This window comes from Anser anser, assembly GCF_964211835.1.
Source record: "Anser anser genome assembly, chromosome: 1".
Taxonomy (NCBI): Eukaryota; Metazoa; Chordata; class Aves; order Anseriformes; family Anatidae; genus Anser; species Anser anser.
In genome coordinates, this window is record NC_139720.1 from 205,413,522 (window position 1) to 205,440,537 (window position 27,016).

The 27,016-nt window shown below is 40.1% G+C and overlaps 1 protein-coding gene across 47 annotated transcripts in view; it reads right to left on the reverse strand.

Annotated features, from left to right (window-relative positions):
• The window catches only part of DLG2 (discs large MAGUK scaffold protein 2), a 1,058,052-nt gene that overhangs the window by 87,720 nt on the left and 943,316 nt on the right, over window positions 1-27,016 (reverse strand). For all 47 annotated transcript variants that reach the window (XM_083797000.1, XM_083796967.1, XM_083797009.1 and 44 more), the window contains one exon: window positions 13,569-13,683. In XM_083797000.1, the coding sequence (XP_083653126.1) occupies window positions 13,569-13,683 (115 nt within the window). The remainder of the gene's footprint in view (window positions 1-13,568; window positions 13,684-27,016) is intronic.

The window sequence follows — 27,016 nt, forward strand, 5'->3', positions numbered from 1 at the left end:
TAATAGCTCTATTAGCTGCTTTAGGAACCTAGTTCTGACCATGGTAATGGCAGTGGAGACCATCCTGAGTGTGAAGTCAAGACCAGACACTGGATTGCTAAATAACAAAAATAAGTTGTATTAAAATCTAAGTATTTAACAAAGTGATAGATTTGCTATTAAATTAACAGTAAGTGGATGTCATAAAAATCTGTCTGTAGCATCATGTCTGGAAGAGACACCACAGCAGGATTACTCTGAGGGTGAATGCACTTTGCGGGGCATCTCACAGGATATTGCATTCACAGCTCCTCGCTGCAGCAGAGCCGTCTTGTTGCAATAGCTCACCACAGGTATGGAAATGCTCTGAATGCCACTACAGAAAGGACAAAATCACTTTCAGTGGTAATACTGAAAGGGAAAACTGCATTTTGAATCTGTGAATCATGTTAGAAACGTTGCTTCTGCCATGGCCCCTGCACTTCTACTGAAAATGTTTTTGATTCTGTTTACAGTCTCTGTTAAACTGTTTTCAAGATAAGTTCACATAGATGTCTGTTTCCTTCTACAGAAATACATGGGCATTTTTCAAATCAAAACTTTACTTCTCATACAATAAGAGTTCTCTCAGTATTTTGAATACCACAAATTTTGACAAATGCAAATCCAACTGCCTGGATACAGAGGGGAACAGACAAAAGGTCTGAACTGTGTGTGACTCTGTATCTTGAACCATCTGCAAGAGAGAGGTAAGATACTGCTTGATGGCCATTAGGCTGGGCTTCCTATTCATGACTGATAACCTGTGATACTTATCTGCAGAAATTGTCTTAGAGTCTCGGCAGCAAGGAGTAATTACAACAGCCAGTCACTGCAACCTCTACCTGGATTCTAAAGTGCCTCAAGGACATTAAGAAGAGACAATGTGGCTGCAGAGATAGCACTTGTTGAAAGGGAAAATTACAGACCTTTTTGGTTCGCAGAAAGAAAGGAATATTGATACTTCTTGGAGATGAAAAGAAAACACTTACTATGATCAGCATGCTAAGGTAAAAGCTATTTCAATCTGGAATAACTAAAATCTAGGTGGCTAGAAATATGAGGCTATAAAAAAATTCTCCTATTCCTTCGAGTAACTGCTTCTATCCTAACTTTTCACAAAGCTTTCAGCTGCTTCCTGTCACACCAGGACTCTTTTGAACAACTAGGAGGAAGATGTGAGAGTGGAGATAGCAGCATGCTGTTGCCTTCCCTGTAGGCAGTAGTTTGTATAGCAATAAATATTATGTGGTGCTAGCAGGCATATTGATAACTATAGCAGCACAATATACTGGGTGAAAGAATTGCATTGTCTGCGATGTCAATTGAAAAACATAAGAAAAAGAAGTAGCATTTATGGAAAGCCTATGAATTTTTCATTATCTTAATTCTTATTTAGTGAGAAGCATCTGGCAGACTTTACCAAACAGCTCATAGTCTTCTTTTATTTGCTACATTTCTACGTAAGCAAATTAGATAAGAACTTGTAAGAGAAGTGTGGCCCAGTCAGTGTCTATGAGAGGCAAATCTGGAGACATGGCAGAAGGCAGATGCACAAACACACATACATATACGCATATACATGTTTGCTAGTCTCTGATACGTTTTTCTACTCTGTGTGCTCTGAATACAAGGTGCATTCAGAGAGGATCAGATCCCACCTGCCAGGACTATCGACTGTTGCCATACGACCATCCCCTAGAGCAAACTTTGCAAACTATCTGCATCTAAAACAGCACCTATTCAATGCAATGCCAATGAGGCCTGGGAGGTCCCAGTCTTTGTTCCCTGCTGCAGGACTTTGTTCCCTGCTGCAGAACGGGGTAGCAGGGAATGACCAGATGGAGATGTTGAAGAGCTCCCTGTGATCCCCATCTTTGCTAAGCAATTCTCCAAATCCTTTGCAGGCTTGCTGTAGTTAGTACAGTCATTTCTATTTCTGATATCTCTATAAAAAGGTTGGGAAAGCCCACTAATCTCTTCCTCAGCCTCATCACTTAACTTGGTTGGGTTCCCTTCTCACAGGTGGACTGCCTTGCGGTGAGACAAAAGTTCCTCCTCATTTATCTTTATCGGAAGGCTCTTCAAATGAGAATTCCCACTGCTCTGTTCAGCAGGGTTATATTCTGTTTCAACACTGTTGTCAGCTTTCTACCAGTGCAGCTAATTTGGAGAGCCCGTTCTACAGCATCTTTATAACTTTTCCATTTAAGATGCTCAGGTGAAGAACTTTTTAACAGGGGCCAAGCAATCTTACCTCTCTCTCACATTGGACACTGCTAACCTGTACTGTGCCAATGCACATATTTAGATTTCCAACTTTTGACTGTAGTTCCATGAGTTTTTGCTTCAATGGGTTTCCTTCTCTGCGTTCAGGATCTAACTTTGTGTCGTGTACTTTTCCAGTTGAGAGCTGCACAAACCCATGGTGTCCTATTATAGCTGTTGACATGGAAACATCATAAGAAACTGTTTATTGGATTAGACAGCTTTTCAAATAGAACAGACAAAGCTTAAATGCATGTTTTGCTGACTCACTTTCAGCCATTTTAAGCCACAGACAGTTTATCTTCATTGTCACTTCCCCCCCCCCCCCCCCGCACTGATGGATCATCTTCTGAGTCTCTGCTTAGAAATGAGGCTGTCTGAAGCTGTGACTATCTTGGCTATAGAAATTTCAAACAAATCCTATTTCCACACATGGCTAAGTTATTCATCATCATTTTCTGGCTTGGAAATGATTCTATCTGACATTCTCCTGCTGGATGAGGTTCTAAACCAGAAAGCAGGCAGTCCCACTAGGGAACAGGAAAGCAGAATACGTGTGCAAGGAAAAGCTATTAAAGGAGCTTTTAAGAAAAGAAAAAGGTGTGCTGCTTCTTTAGAGCAGACATTGCATGTCAAGCACATTACCTGTTCTGGGACATTATTTAAATCACTTATGAAACAGAACAGTAAGGGAAATTGCCAGAAGTGTGTACTACTTACTTCTACTGAAGCTGCTAATAGAAAAGCTGTTTCAGCAGGCATTAATAATTCAGCACTAAGGACATGATTTCAGGTCTCAACCAGCTATTTCACATCTAACAAGTTTTACTGATAATGTAAAGATAAGATGAATTAGACAAGAAATGCTTTGATAGGGAGCTGCTTTATATTCTGAGCTTTAAGAAGAGCTTGTTATCTGAGATTACTTTAGGCTGCAGTTTATTCACATGGGGCTCAGTCCTTCGAGGTGCTCAGTACCACTTGCATTAGCTCGTGATTTTGAACACAAAGAGTTTAATGATTTGCATAGCTACAAACACATACAGATAAATCTGTTTTTCATCCATTTTTTGACACAACTGGAGAATCACCCCTTGGTGACAGGGTTTCTAGATTGTTGATTTACCCCACAGCTAGGAATTGTGCATTGGGCTGGGGTGATGCATGGTCTCTCTGGGCAGCAGCAGCAACTCAACCCTGCAGGTGCCCAGCATCTCTGGGACCTCATGCGGGATGCCGGGGGTCACCAGACACCATCCTGAATTTCAGAGAAGACAGCGTGGGTGAGATGGTGGGCAAGAAGTATGTGAGATGCAGGACCACATCTCAGGACGGAATCAGCTGGGCTTATTTCACACCAGTTACCTAAGAGTAGTAGGTCTGATAAACACGAAGATATGAAGGAGAGAGCTGATGTCAAGCCAAGGCGAGGCTGTTTTGACTGATTTGTTTACATGTTCGTTTTTCACTCTCCATTAACCTTGTCTTTTTTTGTCTCTGAAATATTATTAAAAATTGCAAACTAACCTCATTTTTCCCTAACTGTTCATTAGTATCAATATTGCAAAATGCTAAGAAATATAGTAAGTGTCAGGAAAAACTACAGCAGCTTTTAAGGTGGGTGATAGTTTCAACTGATAATATATAAAATGCATTGATTTTCATAGTCCTAGGACTTAGATGGGGCATATTGTTATATTTACAGCATCACATTTCAGGGCTTATTTTAGCACCCAAATGTAATTACAATATAAGCCTGAAGGCTTTTGAATTGTGAATACTGTAATAATTCTCACGTCCATCTTTCAGCTGAGAGTGATAACACTCTCTAAACATATCTGAACAGCAGGAAGCACTTTACAGTGTAGGTGGCTTTCCAGTCACAGGCTGCCCAGAGAGGCTGTGCAGTCTCCTCCTCGGAGATCTCCAAAAGCCACCCGGACGTGGTCCTGGGCAGCCTGCTCTGGGTGTCCCTGCTTGAAAAGGCATGCGAACAGATGGACCCAGAGATGCCTTCCAACCTCACCCATTCTGTGATTCTGTGAATGTAGCTGTGTGTCTTAGTTCAGGCACTTCAGTAAGGATCTATGAAAAACTCATGGGCATAATTCACAGAACTGCAAAATGCCTACAGCTCCCACTGATATCCATGAGAGGTCACCTCAGTAAAATCAGCTTGAATGCAGACATTCCTTATTCTCAATTTTTAGTTGATAAAAAATAAAAAATAAAAAAAAAATCTTGTGAAAAGTCTGTACTTAGTGCTGTGGGATGAGGAACATAGTTGTTTTTGTAAACACCAAAATAGTGATCCTCCATAAGCAGTCTGAGGTTCATAAGAAAACATAGCTGGATACTAGATTTGGTCTCATTTTCCTGCTTATTTTTACACATAGGTTATGTGAGCCAAATACTAAACATGAATTTCAAAATAGTAAGTAATCTCTGTATTGGATGTATTGTCTGTTGTATCACCAGGTGACCTCATCTTCCTATCCTTCATTTTTCTCTGCTCCTCAGCACCTCTGATAATTAATAAAGAGCTGAGTGAATAATTATTCAATTTCACTGCTTCAGCTCATGAACATCTACCTGGGGAAAGGATCATTGGCTCTATGCCCAAGTGGAGGCCAGTGATGAGCAGTGTCCCTCAGGAGTCCGTCTTGGGACTGGTACTATTAAGTGTCTTTATCAACAACAGAGACATTGGGATCGAGTGCACCCTCAGCAAGTTTGCAGAAGATACCAAGCTGAGTGGTGCAGTCAATACAACATAAGGAAGGGATGCTGTCCAAAGGGACCTGGACAGGCTGGGGGGCCCACGTGAACCTAATGAGGTTTAACAAGGCCAAGTGCAAGGTGCCGCACCTGGGCTGGGGTAATCCTGGACGTGAGTACAGACTGGGAGAAAAGCTCATTGAGACAGCCCTGCAGAGAAGGACTTGGGGGTTTTGGTGGATGAAAAGCTTGACATGAGCCAGCAGTGCATGCTTGCAACCCAGAAGACCAACTGTGTCCCGGGCTGCATCAACAGAGTGGCCAGCAGGTGGAGGGAGGTGATTGTCCCCTTCTGCTCTGCCCTTGTGAAGCCCCACCCGGAGTGCTGCGTTCAGCTCTGGGGCACCCAGCATAGGAAGGATGTGGACCTGTTAGAGTGGGTCCAGAGGAGGGCCACAAGGATGATCAGGGGGCTGGAGCACCTCTCCTGTGAAGAAAGGCTGAGAGAGCTGGTGGTTCAGACTGAAGAAGAGAAGGCTCCAGAGAGACCTCATTGCAGCCTTTCAGTACTTAAAGGGGGCTTATAAAAAAGATGGAAAGTGACTTTTCACTCAGTCAGATAATGACAGGACAAAGGGGAATTGTTTTGAAGAGGAGAGATTGAGAATAGATGTTAGGATGAAATTCTTCACTGTAAGAGTGGTGAGGCACTGGAACAGGTTGTCCATAGAGGTTGTGGATGCCCCATCCCTGGAGGTGTTCAAGGCCAGGCTGGAAGGGGCTTTGGGCAGCCTGGGCTGGTGGGAGGTGTCCCTGCCCATGGCAGGGGAGTTGGAACTGGGTGGGCTTTAAGGTACCTTCCAAACCAAATCATTCTGTGATTCTACAGTCTCTCAAGCATGCAGGGTGACCCCCCATGCTTTGAAAAATAGACATTTGCACCATCTCCTTGGTTCTGACTCTGAGCATTGCTCACTGAAACCAGCGAAAATGCTCACTGCTGCCAGCAAGATCTGAAAACCCTATATTCAGAGAAAGAACAGCTAAAATGCAGTAATTGAATATTAAGAAACTCATACTAAACCAGCACATATGAAATGAGTAACTCCCCTGTTGGGTTTCAATTTTCCAGTCTGAAATGGCATTTCAAGTGCAACAACCCATTCACAAGTGTAGGTTTTGTGCGTACCTATCTGACCATTTCCAAACATGTCTGCTAAAGACCATCAGAAAACCCAGCTTTCTGTACTATGCCATTTAGCAGAGATTTTCCAAATGCTGTTTTCTGCTTTCTGCTACCATTTGGACCACTCAGTTGCCTAAGAATAATCCAAGGTGAGTGAACAAACTGTACTAAAATTTCAATTCCCCTCACTTACCTTTCACTAAAGAGAATTCTAATAGTTTCTGTCATGCCATTCAAGTACAGGCACGGCTCTGTAAGCTCTAGCTATTTCTCTCTTAAAAGCAAACAACAATACTGAGGTGCCAAACTCACATTTAGTCTCCAGAAATTTAGACTGACCTACAATGTTCTGAAGCCTGAGATGTGCAGTGTGATGCCACTGGTGGACAATGGTCCTTGTGGGTCCCCTCCAACTTGGGATATTTCATGAATCGTAAACTTACCCAGCTTGAGGACCATGCACTGAACATGGGTCTATCATCAAACACTCTCAACAGCACTAATGAAAGTGGCAAATGAATATAGACAGAATCCTGGGGGATAAGAACATGTAGAACAAACCAGACTACTTTCAAAGCTACGTCGCAGTGACTTACTCAAACACACAGCAGAAAAAGTCATAGAATAAACGGCCATAGAGCCTGATGTTACCGCTTCTACAAGGTACACACATGCACACTGTGCATGTGTGTGTGTGTCTGCGTGTGCCCGTGTGGGTGTGGCTCAGGTCTCACAGCTTTAAGTGACTGTAATATAGATGTTTACAACTCTGCTAATCACCTGAGGCTCCTTCCACTCAACTGTGAGAAACAGACCTTTTTAGGGCATGATTCGCCTGAGCAATTTCAGATATCTACTTCTGAATGAGATGAATTGTACTCTGAAAGTGCCAAAAGCATTCCACCGACTCTAGAGAGAGACTAAGCAACTAGCTTAAGTGAAGACCATGTACATGTGGTTATAACATTTTAATACTAACTTATCTCTATATAGATATTTATATATATTATGTCTCCTTGCAATAGATAGGTGTGACCATTTCATACCTCTGCTGTTTCCCTCAGCAACTCCTTCAAAAAGAAAAGAAAAGAAAAGAAAAGAAAAGAAAAGAAAAGAAAAGAAAAGAAAAGAAAAGAAAAGAAAAGAAAAGAGAAGAGAAGAGAAGAGAAGAGAAGAGAAGAGAAGAGAAGAGAAGAGAAGAGAAGAGAAGAGAAGAGAAGAGAAGAGAAGAGAAGAGAAGAGAAGAGAAGAGAAAAGAAAAGAAAAGAAAAGAAAAGAAAAGAAAAGAAAAGAAAAGAAAAGAAAAGAAAAGAAAAGAAAAGAAAAGAAAAGAAAAGAAAAGAGAAAAATAAATTACATCTTTATCACATTTCTCCTTCTAAATCTACAGAGCAGAGTTTTCTGTCACCAATGCTGATATATTCACGAGTTCAGATTTCACCACCAAGATGTCTCCACAGCTTGCATTTATCATGTTAATGTCAGACTGCTCTTATCACAACCTGCTGTGCAGTGCTCCCAGGAGAGTTTAGCCCATGGCGCCTTGATCTGATGCTCAGTGGCCTATGGGGGTTCACTGCCTCCAAACTGACAGGGAGATTGAAGGGTGGCTGTAACAGACATTACATAAAACCAGCCCCACATGCCACATGCGATCTTCACAAACTGCTTCAGCCAAAGTCTTCAGTTGTAACTCAGCAAAGTTCCGAAGTCAGAATTTCTGTGATTTGTTGGTAATCAAGTCTCTCGAAGCTATACAGCATCATGCTGATTTCTAAGAAGCTCAGGAAATGCACATAAAGGTGTCTAAGACCTAATGGCGAATTTATTGTGCTGGAAATTGGAAGTTGGAAATTGGATAAACATCCCAAAGTGTCTCAGCCTTGACTTCCTTTCAGCTGTTGCTAAGTTGCTATGGCATATCTTCAGATTCTGTTCCTTAGGGCTCAATGGAAATGAACCAGAACACAATCATTTTTAACACATAATGCTTTGTGTTTGTACAGCACATTCCTATCAAAGCTACAAAATGTTTAGCATTAATTCCAGCTAGGAGAAATTCCAGCTACCAAAATTACATCTGGATCCAGCCCTGTCCCAGCTCTGATTTCCACACCCACCTTTACACCTAAGTGTACAACTTGCGTTGCACTGATATATTTCAAAGTAGTGCTGAAGTTGAAATATCTGCATGTCAGTGATCTTGATCAGTCTGTCAATATAAGACAACAAGTAGCCATGATTAGGTGCACTGATTTTTAGTCACTGATGATATCAAACAGATTTTAAACAGTAAAATAACAGTGGAAGGACTGGGGTATCTATAAAGCTTTTGAGTTGTTACTGCTGAGTGATAGCAATACCAAAGCACCTGTTTGTGGTTTTGGCACATTGGATTTTTTAATTACAGACATTATTTCAGAAGCTGTCTAGTTTTAATAAAGATTAAAAGGCACTGTGGCTGTTTATTCTAAGCTTATCTGATTATTTTTCATCTGTAAATCAACAACACAACTTAAGAAAGCAGTTCTTGGGTGCCAGGTGAGTCCTTGAAATCCTTTCCTTTGTACATCCAGCAGCAATAAAATATGCATTACTGAAGTATCTATTTTTATGCTCAGAAATCTAGCATAAGTACTTTAAGTTCAGAAGGAAACTAGTAAATCAACTGAACAAAAACCCTTCATCATGCTTAAGCTCTCAGTTTCCTCCAAAGCTGTATAATTTTATACTAAAGTTTCAAAGGCTGCTTGCATTCACCAAACTTTGTAAAGTACTGTACTTCCCTAATGCTTAACTTTTCTGTCTTGGTTTTGGCTGGGATAGAGTTAATCCACTTCCTGGTAGCTGGTATGGTGCTGTGCTTTGTGTTTAGGATGAGAATTAATGCTGATAGCACACCAATATTTAGCTGTCGCAGAGCAGTGCTTGCATAGAGCCAAGGACATTCAGCTTCTGGTGCTGCCCTACCAGTGAGGTACATGGGGGTGCACAAGGAGCTGGGAGGGGTCACAGCCAGGAGCTGACCCAGACTGGCCATAGGGATGCCCCGTACCGTGTGGTGTCATGATGAACAATAAATATGTGGGTAATTGACCAGGGGGGAGGCTGCTGCTGGGTGTCTGGTTGGGTATTGGTCAGTGGATGATGGGCAACGCATTGTACATCACTTGTTTTGTATATCCTTTTATCATAATTATTATTTCCCTTCCATTTCCATCCTATTAAACAGTGTTTATCTCAACCGGGAGTTTTACCCTTTTTTGTGATTCTCTCCACAATCCCATTGTGAGGGTGAGGTGGGTGGGGTGGGTGTGAACAAATGGCTGTGTATTGCTTAGCTGCCTGCTGGGTTAAACCACAACACCTTCAAAAGGCTGTCATGTCTTTACGTTAAATAATGTCATCTAGCGTTTCCTAAGAGTTCTCACAAGCTGGCTGAAAAATTCAGCTATGGATCTGGATCTACAAGGACAAAGGAAAGCACATAACTATTTCAAAACAACCAAATATATAGTTCTACAAGAGCGGATTTTAAAAGCTTAGTACATACAGAGAAAAGCAAGATAAAAATTTGCATGTGTAATACTAAAAAAAACTACGTGTGTATATAGCACAGCACAGCACTTAGCTGGTGAAAGGTTTGTTTCCTTTCCTTATTAATCATGAGCTGATAGATGAATCCCATTGAATTGAAAAGAATTGAATTGGTCCTCAATAATTGAATTTCAGCTAATTCAAATTAAATTAATTTAACATCAGTAACAAATGAATTCTAAATAATAGAATTTGCTATTTTTCACATGCATTCTCTCGCTTTTTGCTTTTTGTATTTTTTTTTCCTCATTGGAGAGATTGGCAAAGAGGATGTGAGCTCCTAAAAGAGTTAACAGCATGCCCCACTGCTCAGTCCTCCCCTGAAGTCTCTTAATACTTTGCCGTTAGTGGTGTGACCTTTCTGAAAACATCCCAGAGACATAGGTTATGATACAAAAGGAATAGTAAGTATTGAAAAAACATTTTCAGAAAATTCATGGAAAATATTCTAGGAGGCATCAGAAAGTCTTAAGACAGACTGAGACAAATAAATAAATAAATAAGAAACAATAAATAAATAAAACAATAAAACAATAAATAAATAAGAAACACAAAATTATGCACAGAAAAAAAGACCATGTCAGAGCTACAAAATTTATCCTGAATAAATCATTCGCAATTGTTTTCCTGATGTAGTATATACATTGCTTAAATATGACTTTTAATTGCTTTCATCCAACTTGTTCTAGTCCTATATTCAAACCATTATTTCCACATTAAGTTCTCACCTCACTTCATTTAATATAACTACTTTTATATATCTTAATTAAAACTGTGCTGTTACAGTAGGGGGCTGGATTGCCCCCTAGATACAGATGTAGAAACATATATTGTGGAGAGAATAATTCTAAAGCAGATGTCTAGAACAGGTTAGATGAATAAGATGCATGAAGATTCCCTCCCTGGAGGTGTCCTTCTCTTTCTATCCAAAGAGAGCCTCAGAGTGACTAGCTAAGATATAGAAGTATGCTCTGGTCATTAAAAGTTAGGGGAAACAAAATGAACAGTGTGAAGATGTTGCCTGCATAGTGGACAGCAAGCAAAATGCTGGATATAAAAACGATTTTATTGGCATGTCACTTTTTTGAAGAGGATTCTGAGACAGCAGTGAGACTGATGGAAGGTGGCTGCACACTGAGATGGGTTTTCTTACAACAGCATAAGCCAGAGGATGGTGGGAGTGGGGGGAAATCAGAGATTGTGAGGTAAGTAAGAAAAACCTGCATTTAATGAGCCCTGCATCCACTGGGAAATCTCACAGAGCTTTGCTTTTTCTCACCCTCTTTCCTTTAGGCTTTACAACGAGCAGATTATTATGTGCATTTTCAGTTGTTAACAACATATATAGAACTTAATTTTATTTCCTTGCACTGGAATTTGCTTTGATTAAACTCTCTGGCTAAAAAATGACTATGCTTGTATTCAGTGAAGGACAGGAAAATCACTAGATACCAAAGAGGGGAAAACAGCAAACTTGACTTGGCTTTACAGCTACAGATTTGCAACATATGGTAATTTGCCTCTGGTTCTTTTGCAGACGCTGGCCAGAATAATCAACTGAAATAGAAGTGTCATGGATTGTAAGAATACCAAAATATGGTGAATCCTAGACTTTTTACAGGGGTTGCTAGCTGTAAGGAGTTTATGCATAAAGTGCCGTAAAAATTTCAATCTCAGAAAACAAGCACATTTCCCAGCCCACATTTATTTTTTTCTACAGTGCTTAATGTAGACATAAGGTACCTTTGTAATTAGTGTATGATTTGAACTAACAGTGCCTAGCACAATGCTCCAGGCACTGCTGCACTACAAACACATTATAATAATATGCAAAATACAGAGCTTCTCAAGCAGACTTCTCAGAGTTGGACACAGCCAATTGTGTAGGTTTGACTGCACAAATTCATGTTAATAAAAGAGACTGAGGCTTTTGAGGATTTCTGCTTGAGAGGTTTAGGGCTTTTTTTTTTTTTTTGGAGCAAGTCTGGAATAAAAGAACAGATTTTACATTTATGGTTTGGGAAGTGATATTTAGATATGTGGCTAAGACACCAAAGATTCCTGCAGTGAAGCACCAGGGCATATCAGCTTAGTGAGACAGACCACATCCAGAATTCATGAACTAGCAGAAAGCCAGGCTCATCAGTGCAAACAGAGCAACACTGTACAGAGGAACCAGGCTACTCCAGATGCAGCAGAGATATATTAGCTTGGCTCTGTGTGCAAGATAATAAGCCCTGGTTCTCAGCAGGGTTTACCAGGTCGATGCTGATACAGGGGTAACTGAGCTTTGCTGCAGCTCAAACCAGTAAGTTATTCACGGTCCTGCATTAGACACTTATATATACACTTGAATTGACTTGTGGTTGCTGGCTTTGATTTCTTGCACTGTTCTTCCTCACGTTTTGAGTTCTGGCTTACCTCAAAGCAAAGTAAGCTTGGATATGTACCTACATGGCCAATGACTGTAGCTTTTCTAAAAATGCAATTTCAAGGAGTTGACCAAAACTCTTAACTACAAAGTCACTCGTTGTTGGGTCTGGAAAATACCCACCGCATGATGCTTCCAACCTGATCTTGTCCAATAGCCCTCTGGTAACAGCATTTTAGTCTTTGCCCTTTCTGGCAACAGTACCAATTAGTGCTTAATGTGGTTGTTGTCCACTAGAATAAGACCATCAGCGCTAACAATTTTTTTCCTTCCTTCTGCGTTACCTTATCCCTTCATGCTGAGGGCATAATGACAAAATGGAGAATCTAGCCTTAATTGGATCTCTGCAATGTTATCACCTGAATTAGCTCCCCCATGACTAATTATCACTGCCTGGAGGCTGACAAATTGCTTCCCTTTACTTCATGATTGTCAGGAATTTCAAATTATATGCTGAGCATGAGGAAAAAAAAAAAAAAAAAGTAAAAATGAGAAGCCTAGAGAAGCATAATTATTAAGACTATTAAGATATTTGGCACAGAGTCCCATAGTCTCCCAAAGTCCCAAAAGGCATGAGTGACAGCAAGAGCTTTGCTAGGGCCAATTGGGTGACTCCCAGTCTCACAGCCAGCAATGACTATGGCAATAGACAGTCCAAGCAAACACAGTCCAAGCAAAACTTGTAGCAGTCCACTACTACACCTGGCTTACAGTTTGGCAGTTTTTATGCTATTCACTACCCCATTTAAGCTACCTACATTTGCTTGTTTAGGGTCTCATCTGCATATTTGATCTTGCTAGGTAGATGGTAAATTTGTTGCAGTGTGATAGATGTGCAGACTGATAAAGGGTACACGTGCAAGAGGAGAGCAGCAGACTGTCACATACTTAGCATAGCATATAATAGTCCTTGTTTTGTGAGAATGTCTTGCGGAAAAATTGTTCTTTATAAGAACAATCGTTCTATGTCTGAACGAGGCCTCACGCAGAAACGCGTGCATCACTACAGCACAAAATCGCAGAAACGCAGAAATGCATCACTACACCACAAAATCCATCTCGGATATCAAAGAGCTGACAGATGGTAAGAAATCTTCATCTCATAAAACCGAATCACTATAAAAGTACAATGCTCTTTGAAAACAGCTTGAAATGATAGGATTAAGCAATAGGGCCTTATCCAATTTTCACATTAATGATGCTGTGCTTGTAAGATTGATGCATTTCTCAATTCAATTCAGTTCAGATCCTTAAAGTTCTTTCAACACCCATCTGAACCCACAACACAAAAGTCAGGCACAGACCGGGTAGCTGGTGACATATTCCCAGGAGAAAGCTCTCCCTACTCACCTGACATACAGTGACCTCTTCTGATTAGTCCTCAGGGAGCCAGACCCAGAACTCATGCTGTGATTCATCATCTGCTCACGCAGGTCATGGATTTTTGCCTCAAACCGAGCGTACTCTAAGGAGATTAAAAAAAAAAGAAAAAAAAAAAAAAAAGAGAGAGAGAGAGAGAATGAAGATATTTTAGTTTTCTTGACCTATATAATTATATAATCATTAAGGCTGCTAAATGTAAATGAATATTAAATTAATGAGTGTAAGGCATGTCCTGAAAATTGAGGTCTAATAGAACCTCAGATTAACATATTATTTTAGGTAAATATATGACCTCTTTATTGCAGTAGTTGAACATTTCAACACTTTCCACACTGACTGTGCAGTCCCTCAGATAGCTAGACCGTCTTTCCTGCAGTTTCAGAAAAGGAAATAAGCTTTAAAGTGTGTTATCAGATACCATACATTCTGCAAAAAGGATGCTGAAAGCAGGCCTCCACTATATCATTCCTCCTTCCAAACAATGAGATACCTTGGTAGGGGCAATGGGATGATGTACTAATGACTTATATCAAGGAATCATAGAATGGTTTGGGTTGGAAGGGACCTTAAAGTCCATCCACTTCCAACCTCCTGCCATGGGCAGGGACACCTCTCACCAGGCCAGATTGCTCAAAGCCCCATCCAGCCTGGCCTTGAACACTTCCAGGGATGGGGCAACCTGTTCCAGTGCCTCACCACCCTCTGAGTGAAGAATTTCTTCCTCATACCTAATCTAAATCTCCTCTCTTTTAGTTTAAAACTATTCCCCCTCATCCCATCACTTTCTGTCCATGCAAAGTCACTCTCCAGCCAAGCATTTAGTATAAAATCCCACTGAACTGAAGGAGATATATCAAAGTCTATCCCTGAAAGAGCTGTGAGATTCCTGTGCGAGCAATAAGCCACCTTATTAACGCAGCCCACTTAGGACCAAAACTGCTAAAACTCTCAGTCTAAGCAAACAAACAATTACTGTGCATTTACAAACTATTGGTGGAGCCATAACTGGGTCTTAAGGGTGGGTGATCCCATAAACTCCAGACCTGTTTAGCTGTGTAAAGATGTCCTACAATGAGCTCCCAGATAATTTTCTCCTTCATAGCTCTTTTGGCAGCTTTATAGAACATGGTGACCTGCTGACTAGCAACACGGGGCAGGGCTGGGACAAGGGTTCATTTGGTGAGGCTCCTCTCTGAAAGGACACGTTCCTCTTACAGCCTGGTCAACAGTCCATCCTGCCAGAGCATTCCCTCTGCTCATCTGGCCTAATGTGCTGAGTTTCGGGTTGCAATAGGAAAAGCTGAAGTTTTGGGAACAATCTTTAACTCCTTGAAACCAACAATGTAAAGTCAATACTCCAGCAACAGAGTTGTAATTCAACCCCAAACTGGGAAATCTACCAATGTGAGATACAAGGCTAACTTGAGGGGGTGGACAAAAAACATTTCAGTGAGTCAGTGACACTTTGAAGAGTAAGATGTTGCAGACTGATGCCAGTGAAAAGATGATGTTCCCTGCACTCCAATGTTTTATTTTACTGACTGCTTCAGAAGGAGGATATACAGTTCTTCACAGCAAGTCTGGAGCAGAAGCGAAAACAGCATGCAAGGTTTCCTCCCTTAAGGGATGGAGGTACATCTCATCAGGTCACAACTCTTCTCAGTTTAAGCAAACAAATCGTTACTGTGCATTTACAAACTATTGGTCTGCTGTTTGTTGCTGTTTGAGCTATGTGAGAATGCTGTAATACAGCAATATTCTCATTTTCTCCTAGCAGATATCTCAGCATTATTTCTGTTTGATCATTTGTTGTTCACACTGGCTCTGTTCCCAGAATGTCTAGATGCTTTGCAGCAACAACTAATTCATTTCATTCAGTGCCCTTTAACTTTTCATTGGATAATAACATCTGACCTTTCCAAGATCCCACGTTTTGCACAGATGCTAGCTACCTTCAACCTGGCTTACCAGAGTGGTTTAATTTGGGTTTGTGTTTGTTTGTTTGTTTTGTTTGTTTCCCTTCTTCTGATGATGAATTTTAACTCCCTCTCCATTGAGCTTATTTGGCATTGCCTACTGATCTTTTAAGTGACAGTGGCTACTTTGCCAATCAGCTGGGAAGCGCTGCTGTGTTATATGGCTCTTCAATCTTCCCACGTACCTGTGACTTCACTGACTGCAGCTGAAATTCCGCATGTCAGGAGAAGAGACACTCCTACATGCAGACTGTATTTCAAATTTATTCTTTAGATTGTTTCTTGGTATTTCTTTCACCTACAGCACATCTTTAAAATTCTCAGTGATTTAAAAGCCCGAATCCTCAAAGGAACTAAGGCTCCTCCAAACCTGTGTTGCTTTGTAAAGTGGGGTTGAGTTTTGAGATGTTTATCCCAGTCTAGGATTTAAATTTGCTCTCTGTGAGTCATATTTGTTCTATTCGCCTGCTCTAAAATTTATTTAGTAAATAATCATCTTCCAAGCAGGGCTTTGTTTAACTTCTGTTTCATTATAACAGAATTTAACATTTCTTCTTGGCAAATAGGAAAGGTGACCTTAAAAAGAAAGAGCCCCTATTTCTTTTCCTCACACAATGTCGGTCCATTGCATACAGACAAAATACTAAGATTTCAGGGTTCTTACTAGGTCTGTGTCATGTGCTGGATACATGGTAACACATAGTACACAGTAAACACATAGTACAATTCAGTCTCTTTGATGTTGTATACCTGGATGAGGCCAAGGATCTGAATGATTTGCATCAGAGCAGCCGCAATGGCAGCTTTCCCTTTAATAAACAACCATGTCCCAGGCAGACTCTGTATGTGAGGTGTGGGAGTGACTCCCAGATTTAGACACCAATCTGGAGAGTGAGAAGAGAGGACTGAAAATCTGACTCTCTAGCACAGCATCCAGCTATTTGCAACTCCAACACCAGCACATGAGACAAACAGATGACTATGGGTTGGTCAGATGATATTACATTTTATGTTCTAGCTTGCAGGGGCATCTGGAATTTAACTGATTTTACCTGACTATAAATTTATTCTGAATTAAATGATCTCTCTGTTTTCAGAAGACATTCTGAAACCACAACACATGTTAAAATTTCTCTAATAAGTTTGTAGTGGAAATACATGGTTCAAGGTACTGCTCTCTGCTTCATTAAGAAATACTAAAGCATGAATGATAATTCTGTTTCTTTGTGATCCTGAGATTTTTTTTTTTCCTTTGAATTGAAATACATAGATAATTTGAAAATTACCAAATTTATGGGTCCACATTTTCCTAAAGTACCTTCTTCATATTTGGTGCATAAAAAAAAATACAAAAATGTACAATTTCCCCTTTCTCCCAACAAATTCTTGGACCAAAAACTGCAAGGCCATCAATGCAGATAGTATTTAACCCAGCTCAGATCAGCTTCTTTAGTCTCAGTCCTCCTACTTCTTTTACTGATGCCTAGATACTACAGTGACTGCTGCATTTGAAATGTGAATAGAAAATGAACAAGCGATGATCCATTTCTGCTTTCAGAACTGCCATGGTAGCCCTTCCCACTGGGAAAAAGTCCTTTCTTCTTAGCATTTCTTAATATATGAGGTCATATGAGAGGAGCTGCTTCCTAATAGCTTTGCATTTGCTAAGTGCAAGCAAGTGGCAGTGCTAAAGTCTAGAAAAAACACTTCGTGCTCCCTTCAAACTCAGCACTGAATCTAAATAATATACTTCAAAGGTTCCTACACAATTAAAAGGGCGCTAAGGTTGTGGCATACTGACAAGAAATGCAGTTAAGGCTGATTCACTAATTTCATGCCCTTTCAAGAAAGGAAGAACAAAGAACGTATTGCTGCCAGAGTGCATCATTAGTGAAATATGCCAAATTTTTACTTACCAAAATCCATCTGCAAAGGTCCTACCCATTGCCTGCATCACTAATGATCTCACAAACTAATTCTAGTTGCTTAAGAAACCGATAAAGTTAGATATTAGACAAAACAGCAAATGGGTGAGCAAACAGTAACCTATGTCATTGCTGAGGTCAGACCAGATCATATAATGGTGTCTGGTGGCCTATGGCTCTGGAAATGTCACTGTAAGAAACAGGGTAGAAGAAATGGAGGGAGGTGCTTGTTCATATTCAGCTTTAGAGATGGTGCAAGATAACAGCATTGCAAATAGACCTGAATTTAGCTGTCCCAGGGGTGGAAGTACAACCTACTAGCCCTGAAGAGGTGGAGCTAGTGCCTTTGGGTGCAGGAGTGGAGATTGCTGCTGCCAGCCATGGTCTGGATGCAGCGACAGCAATACTATTTTTTCAGGACTCTGACATCAGTGTCTGCTAACCCCAGCAGTGCTGCCCCAAGCATCTATTTTTCCAAGTGTCTGTTTTCTGAAACTGGCTTGCTCAGCTCTCTGAGTAGTCAGGAGAGAGAGCAGTCAGCTTGAATTACTACAGTGTGAATTGTCCCCAAACCCAACCAAGGCCAAAACTGAATGTATTTATCAAATATGGACACCAGTTTGAACAAGCAACATTTGTTTGCTTCATACAGGACACACTAGCCTGAATATGCAGACAGGGAGCTGGTGTTTGCATTTCTGCCCCATTCCAGCAGCTTGCCAAGTGCTAAATCTGGCACCCACACATATTCTAACCTTTGAATATTAATGTAATTGTTTGTTTCGAAAAGCACTTGCTTAGGTTGAAAAGACTGGATAGCCTTTCAAACACCTTGAGACTTCTCCCTAGGTCACATACTGAGAAATGAAAACAAGGTAAATGGTCAAACCCCTAAAACTAACCCCCTTAAAAACTAACAAGCAAACAAACAAAACAAACAACAACAACAATAAAAGCTAGCAGTACTGCACCTAAACTGAAACGTCAAGTTTATCTGGCCAAGGTCAAAACCACGATCTACAAAATCCTGCCTAATCCACTTGGGCATCTGAGGTTATGCAGGCACCAACATTTTTACTGCTGAAGTGACTTAAACACTTAACATCTCGCCTCCCCTTCTACAACTGTACAGGTGGGTACCTACATGGTGTGGAGGAGGTTTCTAAATATCCACCTTCCTTCTGAGTTTCCTATGGACTAACTTTTGATGGCCCAAGATTTGACTGAATTTGCAGTCTCTTGTGAGACTGATTCCTCAGTGCTTAAGCTCCTCCGCATGTTGTACCATGAGTTTATGAGATCCATGGTGGAAGCCTAGATGTTGCGGATAGGATGAGTGATGTTGTGTTGTTGTGACTTAAGTCCTTTCATACATATGGGCCAAGGACTTTTTCAATCAAAATAAGCACTATATTGAAATCTTAGGTTCAAATTCTCCAAATCACTTTGGAAATGGCCTAAAAGACTATTTATTGTACTTGAGCATACAAGAAAGCTCTTGGAAGTCTAAGGTGTATTTGAGAGACCAAAAATGAATGCAAGAGACTAAACCTCAAGAAATTTTTAGAAAATTGTAGTGAAAAATCAAATAATTTCTAAATCTAAAAATAGCAAAGAGATTTTATATCTGATGGTTTCATGATAATTTTTGGTAATAAAATAAAGAACAACTAAGAAAAATGAATAAAGATGCAGCTGCTCTTTTATGAGAAAGAGTTGCAGAGTTTTATAAAGTTACACTACTATTATTTTTCACTTTTAAGTTTATAATAAAGATTGTAGCTTTGATTGAATTTAGAGAACTTAAAAAAAAAAAAACCTGATCTTATAAATAAAGTTAAGCAACTGAAATGCTGACAAAGTATACAACAGTGAAAATAGAAGTGCAGCATCACAGTCCAAGGTTTTATTAGCTTGAACTCTTTCAGTGTTAGCATTTCTAGAGAGAAATTTGTTCTGTCAGCAGGTATCAAAATTTGCTTTCCAGTGTAATTCAGGATCATCACTGTTTGCTTCTAGATGATAACAGATATCATAAATGATGCTTTTGCTGCTTTTGTGCTTCCAAAATAATGCATCTCTAACCCACTACAGCAAATGGTGAAGCAATGATTGCTAATAATGTAAGTGGGAGGTTGGAAAAGGCAATATATATCTCTTGGACTCGAATGGGGTGGTGTGGAAGGAAAGGAAAACTCAAATCATCCAATTTCAACAGACAACACTACTAACAGACAAAAGAAAAGCAAACAAACAAGCAAAAATCAACTAGAAAGGCATTAGTTAGAGAGAGAATTTTATCACCTTAAAAAGGGTATGTCAAATAACTCTAGACACCATAATAATGGAATAGCTACCAGACCAGCTTCTGCGTCTGTAACAATTTGGCATCATTTCAGTGGATCCAGGCCAGTTTAAGCCTTCTGAGATTTTTTTACTGTTCTGTTCTGTGGAAATACAAGTTGTATGCTACTGCAGCAAGTCACAAACGTTCTGCTTTGAACATCTGAGATAGCAATGAGCATGATACTATTATTATGGCAATATTATTTGTGCTATTTATGTAAATCTTTTTTTTTTTTTCTTCCCTCTGCCCCATATTAGCAGATGTCTTGGTTGAATGGTTTAAGATTTAAAATAATAGAAGAATGCATTTGTTTCAAAAGTGAGTAGTTTCTGCCCTTCACCCACAATGCTGTGCAGTCACCCCATCTTACACATGGAGGCCAGAGGAAGGTTAGCAGACCGGTATCAAGAGTTCGGAGGACCGAGTCTGATTCTTGCTGATTTATAATGTGAACCTGAGTGAGTCACAAAGAACAAGACATACTACACGCTATGTACCCATACTACAGCACCTAAGGCAGATATTTGGGTGACAGATTGATGTGTCCCTAGCTACGCCTGCCAGGTGCCTAGCATCATACAGCTCTGGAAGACTCTGGAAGCAAAAGTGAAGGACTGGGCAAAAATACGTGAACTGCTTTTAATTTTACAGTTAGCAATTTCTGTCTTTTTTATGACATTTTGTTTGTTGTTTAACATTTTATCTTGAACCATTTTTTGCCAAAAGTACCTTGACTGCTGTTTTTAGATGATTAGAAGTTTAGTTATAGTTTCTATAGTCTGAGGTTGCGAGTTTTTATGTAGCAAGTTAATGATGGTGAAAAATATTTGTTTATTCTTTAAGAAGTTACCACAGACCTCAAAGAAGCATGCTGTGGTTAGGTACAGTTCACTGTACCTTTGCTTCCTATATTCACCAGACATGCTGTGTCTGGTGTTGTCCACTGCCAGCGACACGATTCTGGAAAAGATTGGCTTTGGATCTAATATGGTATGGCAAGTGCTATGCTTTTAATGAGTCCAAAAGATCAATTAGATTTAACATCAGTTAAATTCATCACTTGACAGGAAAAAATGCATACAATTCTGATGCCATCAATAGACAATGCAATAGCGTGCATTATTTATTGGAGAAAATATTGCTTGAATTGCCTTACTCCGTTCACTATGCAATGAGCAACAGAACATGTTATGCTTCTATTTCTTATCAGTCATACAACTCCCTTGAGCTCACTCAAAGGAAATGAAAAACACAGAATTCAATATTGAGGAAAGGGAAGATACATTTACATTTTATTAGTTTTTATGAGTTTGAATATACTGGCTTATTTTTATTGGAATATTTTCAACACACCTTTTCAGGAACCTTTCAACAATAATGACACAGGCATATTTACTGACTTTACTCATTGCTTTGGCCTTTAAAACTTCAGCACAGTAGGACCATTAATTTCTTTATTTTTTGATATTAGTTGGTTGTCTTCCTTTATGAATATACAGGTAAAGCCTTTACACTTGAGCCTGCCTTCAAATTAAAATTTAATTCTGTAGCTGGCCTCATTGCCTAAACGTCACTATTAACTTTATTTTCACTTACTTTATTACTGAAGATAATGCTTCTTCCATCTGTTGCACCATTAGATACAACCCTTATATTGTGTTAGTTCTGAATATAAATACACCTGAAAAGATATCTTCCTCCCACGATACATTCAGGAGACTAAGACTGTGCTCTATTCATAGTCACGGGGAATGTAATTCCCATCCAAATTAGTCTCTGGAAGCTTCAGTTTCAGCAACTTCATGCCTCATAATGAAAGAGATGTACTAAAATTAATCAAGCTGTTAGTGAGTGACAAGGACTTTGTATGCCACTGAGGTGTTGTTCTACCCATCCCCTTAAAGCCTATCCTTGGCTTATGAAGCATCAGCCTGCACTCTCAGCTGGGAATTTCTTATAGCTTCTCCCAGCTGTTGAAGAAAACTGTGTGCCACTCAACACCTTCAACAAACAACTTTGCCTTCTCTCCCAAGATTTTGGGAACCTTTTACCTGCACAGAGTTTTACTGTATCCTCAAAAACTTGTCCCCCCTTTATCTGAATTGGTGCACACCCAAACTAAACAGGACTATTTGGGGTACTTTTTCAAATTCCACGAGGCTCACACTGAGCTGACATCTTGGACAACGTTGTGTGCACACGTCTGAGGAGGGGCAAGCTCTGCAACAAACATATCACATATGGTCTGCCTTGGCAGCACAGTGTGAGATCTTGGAAAAGCTGGGCACATCTCTTTACCTCAGGCATAAGACTTGCACAGCCATGCTTGCCCAGCAGAATAGCATATGTCTCATTAACCTTGATAGCTTTGTAGGAGTTACCATTTTGTACAGTGCAGCAATGTTTAAAGATATCTTTGGTGTTTTAGGTACAAGATGACTCTCTGTCAAGGTGAAAAAAGCTTCCCTGCGTTGGAATCCTTTCTCTTCAACAAATGTTTATGTGGGACATTGCAAAGGAAAAAAAAAAAAAACTGCTTTCTATTAATAGCTAAGCTAATTCATTTAGCTATTTCATTGCTTCAGGCTAGTGGCGGAGGATCTTATTTTCAGAGATTTATTCAATTTCCACAACACCCCATCTGAAATCATAGTTCTGGGGCAATTGTTACTTGTTATTATTGCTTCACTGCTTTTTCTTGCTTCTTTTTAACGAGAGTAGTTCTGTTTCTTGGGAGCTGAGCATTTTATACTGATTAGCCATATCATCTTAATGATGATGCTGACTTAGCCTGCTTCCAGATCTTAAAGACATGAATTGACAGGAGAAAACAAAATACAGAGGTGACTGTTGCTAGAGTTTCTTAGGCACGGCAATACAGGGAAGTAGTTTTTGTGGTTTTCACTAACCTTGGATCTACAGGGGCTAGCTATTCCTCTTTTTTGGGCTCTGATGCTAAGTGGTTATTACCCTGCCTCCAACTGTTTATAAGTTTCCTCCTTCCAAAAGTCTTGTGTGTGCCACTCCACATCAGCTACATAGCTCATGTGAGTCTTCCCAAACGTGTTTCAGTGAGATTTAAGTAGGTTAGACTGTTTAGACTACTTATGCTAACCTGGCTGAGTCTGATTGATGCAGACTGTGAAGCACTCAGACATGAAACTCTACCTGCAAAAGTGAAGAGGCAGCAATACAGAGCTGGGGGCAGACCAGGGCAGGTGGTATCTTCCATAGTATGCATAAGATGCCACCTGGATTTGGTTTGCACTAGATCTTGTTGGGAAAAGAAAAAGGGTACAATCCTATTTGTTCATCTTCAGGATCAATAACAACTTAACGTGATTAAGAAGAAACATGATGTGACTATGACTACTGCAAGAATTTTTCGATATAAAAGGGGAAAGGTAGGTCAGTCTGACCCATCTGATTTTCAGACAGAAATGAAAACAAACAAACAAACAAACAAAAACAACTGCTAAATCAGAGCTCAAAACTCCCAATTGAAGTTTTACAAAAATTTTCATGAAAACTTTCACAAAGACATCATATGCCAATTTTCTACTTATATTCCATTAAATTCTGATATACTCAGAGTGGGAAGAGATAACAATGGGGTTCCTAAAAGAGTTTAGTTCTTAAAATAGAGTGGAAGGTCAGCTAATGTGATTTTATTAATTCCATAAATCAGCATGAAAGCTAAAACCAACAGGAAAACAAAACCAACCCAAAAACAAACAGACAAAAAAAAACTCCACAAGTCATTATAAAAGTATAGGTTAAAGCAGAAAACTAAGTAGTAGCGAGAATGCCAGTACTACCTGATGCAGGAACTATGATACACATACCAGGATAGATATACAGACCAGCAAAAGCAGAGATCAGAAGGACTATCAGGAATTTTTTTTGAAAATAAACAGGGATAAGTATCATAGAACCATAGAATCATAGAATATCCCGAGTTGGAAGGGACCCATAAGGATCATCAAGTCCAACTCCTGGCACCGCACAGGTCTGCCCAAAATTTTAGACCATGTGACTAAGTGCACAGTCCAATTACTTCTTAAATTCAGACAGGCTTGGTGCAGTGACTCCTTCACTGGGGAGCCTGTTCCAGTGTGCAACCACCCTCTCGGTGAAGAACCTCTTCCTGATGTCCAGCCTAAACTTCCCCTGCCTCAGCTTAACACCGTTCCCACGGGTCCTGTCACTGGTGATAACGGAGAATAGGTCGCCTGCCTCTCCACTCCCCCTCGCGAGGAAGTTGTAGTCTGCGATGAGGTCCCCCCTCAGCCTCCTCTTCTCCAGGCTGAACAGGCCCAGTGCCCTCAGCCGCTCCTCACATGTCTTCCCCTCTAGGTCCTTCCCCATCTTCGTCACCCTCCTCTGGACACTCTCCAACAGTTTAATGTCCTTTCTGTAGTGTGGGGCCCAGAACTGCACACAACACTCGAGGTGAGGCCGCACCAGCGCAGAGTGGGATTTTAGTTGAATTATTTTGCTATTGTGATTAGTGCCATTTTCTTATTCTGAATAATGCAATTCATAAACGATTCATTCCCTTCCTCACTTTGAAATCTGCTGGGTAATAGAACTACCTCCTTCTGTACTCCTTCACTTTCTGATAGTCATACTGCTCTTCCACACGAGGGTATCTTCTGCCATCTCCTAAGGCTGTCTGGGACACTCTACTTAATTGAAAAGAACTGAGAAAAACTAGAAACAAAAGTATCCATATTTACCATAAATAAGTAAATAAATCCCAAATGTCCTGAACAAAAAGTAAAGCATGAAGAAAGGAATAAAACGGATGAAAACATTCCCAAGCGTATCGATCTTTTCTAAAAGGCAGTATTGAAAGCAGCCACAGAATTACATTAGTTTGCTACAGCTTCCTGATTAAGGGGGATTACCATTATTAATGCAAACAACTAATAGGGAAGGGTTGAGCACATTACAAGCCTGAATGAATTTTAAAAAGACAAATACATATGTTACCTCAGGATAAGTCAAGCTCCCTGCATGCCTCTTAGCCTATTACAAGGAATATTTTGAGTACTGTGCAACAGGATATCTAGGTGCAAACATATATGTTCTGCACTTGGCTGTCAATTAGACACAGAGGCTATATTTGATGGTCTGGGTGCTCTGAAATGTTGTTTAGCTTGATCACCAGATCATGTAAAATTGGAATAATGTCTGAAAATCAAACAAATGTCTCATAATCACTGCTGTCACTCTTGAGCTCATCACACGCAGAACCAGAGAACCTTTAAAGCACAAAGACCTAGCTAGACAAGATCTTCTTAAACCCAGTTCCAGCTTTAACAGAAAATCAAAACCAAAAATCCTCTTGATAAACTGCTCAAATCCTGTCTGTGATTTACTTAAATTTTGGCATTTCATAACTCTTGGAAGACCACACACAGAATCCAGTCCTCAAATGGCTAGATTCATTCTTCTAACTAAATGCCATCGAAGTCTGCTTATTGGCTTTTTCACCAACACAGTGACTTTGTGTAAATTGCTCTTCCATTGTATATTGATTCGCACGACAGATTTACAGAGAGAGCACTATTTCACCTACCAATCTCCATTTTGCTAAATAATCAATCCAGTTTTTGTTTCAGTCTTACCTGCTATGCTTGTCTCTCTTTTACAGCGTTTAATCTATATGCTGTTTTAAATGGCAGTGCCCTGTATCATACACTATCAAACGATCCCCTGAAAAAACAGATACATTACGTCAATCATATTCCTTTTCTAAAAATTAAATGCATTTTCAAAGACTGATATGTGGAAAATTTTCTCAACTTTACTAAAAAAAAAGTAAAACTATCACTTTTTTATCCCATTTTGCATTTACCTCCCTGTTTGTTTCTAAAGCTGTTTTAAAGTGTACTTCTACATACTACTGAGACTTATGCATCTCTCAGTCTCCTGACTGCACATCATTCCTTTTTCTCCCTTCCTTATGACGGGCACTATGGGTATCATTTCCCAGATAAAGCACTATCTGTAGTTAAACAGATATTTGGAAGACCCTTTATGCTCCCTGTGCCAATTCTTTAGTATCTTGTAATGGATCACCCAAATCTGCCTAACCACAGCACATAGGTCAATCCTGCAGGAAGAAGACGACTTCTGTCTCCCTGCTGTGCTGGGGAGCCACATTATGGACAAGGCTTAAAGATTAGTAGAAAACAGAAGTGCTGAAAATTTCCCACCTGATATCCAGGCTTTTTGTATTCTTTCATGACTTTGACAAGCATCACGGAATAAGAATGACAACCTCATCAGCTTTTCCCAAGGACCAGCAGTTTGTTCTCTAAAGTGAACAGAGGGTGACAGAGCATTGGAATAGGTTGCCCAGAGAGACTGTGGAGTCTCCTTCTCTGGGGATATTCAAAACCCACCTGGATGCTATCCTGCACAATGTGCTCTAGGTGATCCTGCTCTGTAGGGGGGTTGGACTGGATGATCTTCAGAGGTCCCTTCCAACCTCAGTCATTCTGTGATTGCTTTGTTTTTCTACCATGGTGGTTATTTTTGTTTTATCAGTGTTTTATACTACCCTACCTCAATTCAATGCACAGAGAGAGAGAGAATACATAATATATGTGTGTGTGTGTGTGTGCATATATAGAATGCAGAGAGAGAGATGGAGCGAGGGGGTGGGAGAGAGAGAAAAAGGGGCTGTTGAAAATGTTAACTGTTTACTGGCACAGACTTTCCCCACAGTAACAGCCTACAGCTAGTGACAGCAGTTGGATTGCAGTGCCATATGTTCCCTTGAAAAGCAAATTCTTTTAGACTCGTTCTCATTGGGGAAATCATAATTTTTAATACGGTGACAGTTTTTCAAGACCACAATCTATGGCTTTGCCCTAAGATTTATCTGACATCTGTTTATTATGTAACTCCCTGGAGACTGCCTTTCCCTTTCCTGAAGAGGTTGTTGACAAAAATGGTGATATTCTGTAATATTTTATTGGCACTATGCTTTGGTTCAGCCTTGGTAGGCTCACTTCTTCAAGACACTCTGATTTTCTGCTTTTCCACTTGTGAATGTCCAGTATGATCTATGTAGGAAAAGGCAGTAGATCAAGATGATCACCTATGTGTTTTAGCCCTGATGAAGGTCACACCCGTACAACTTTCAGAGCCAGT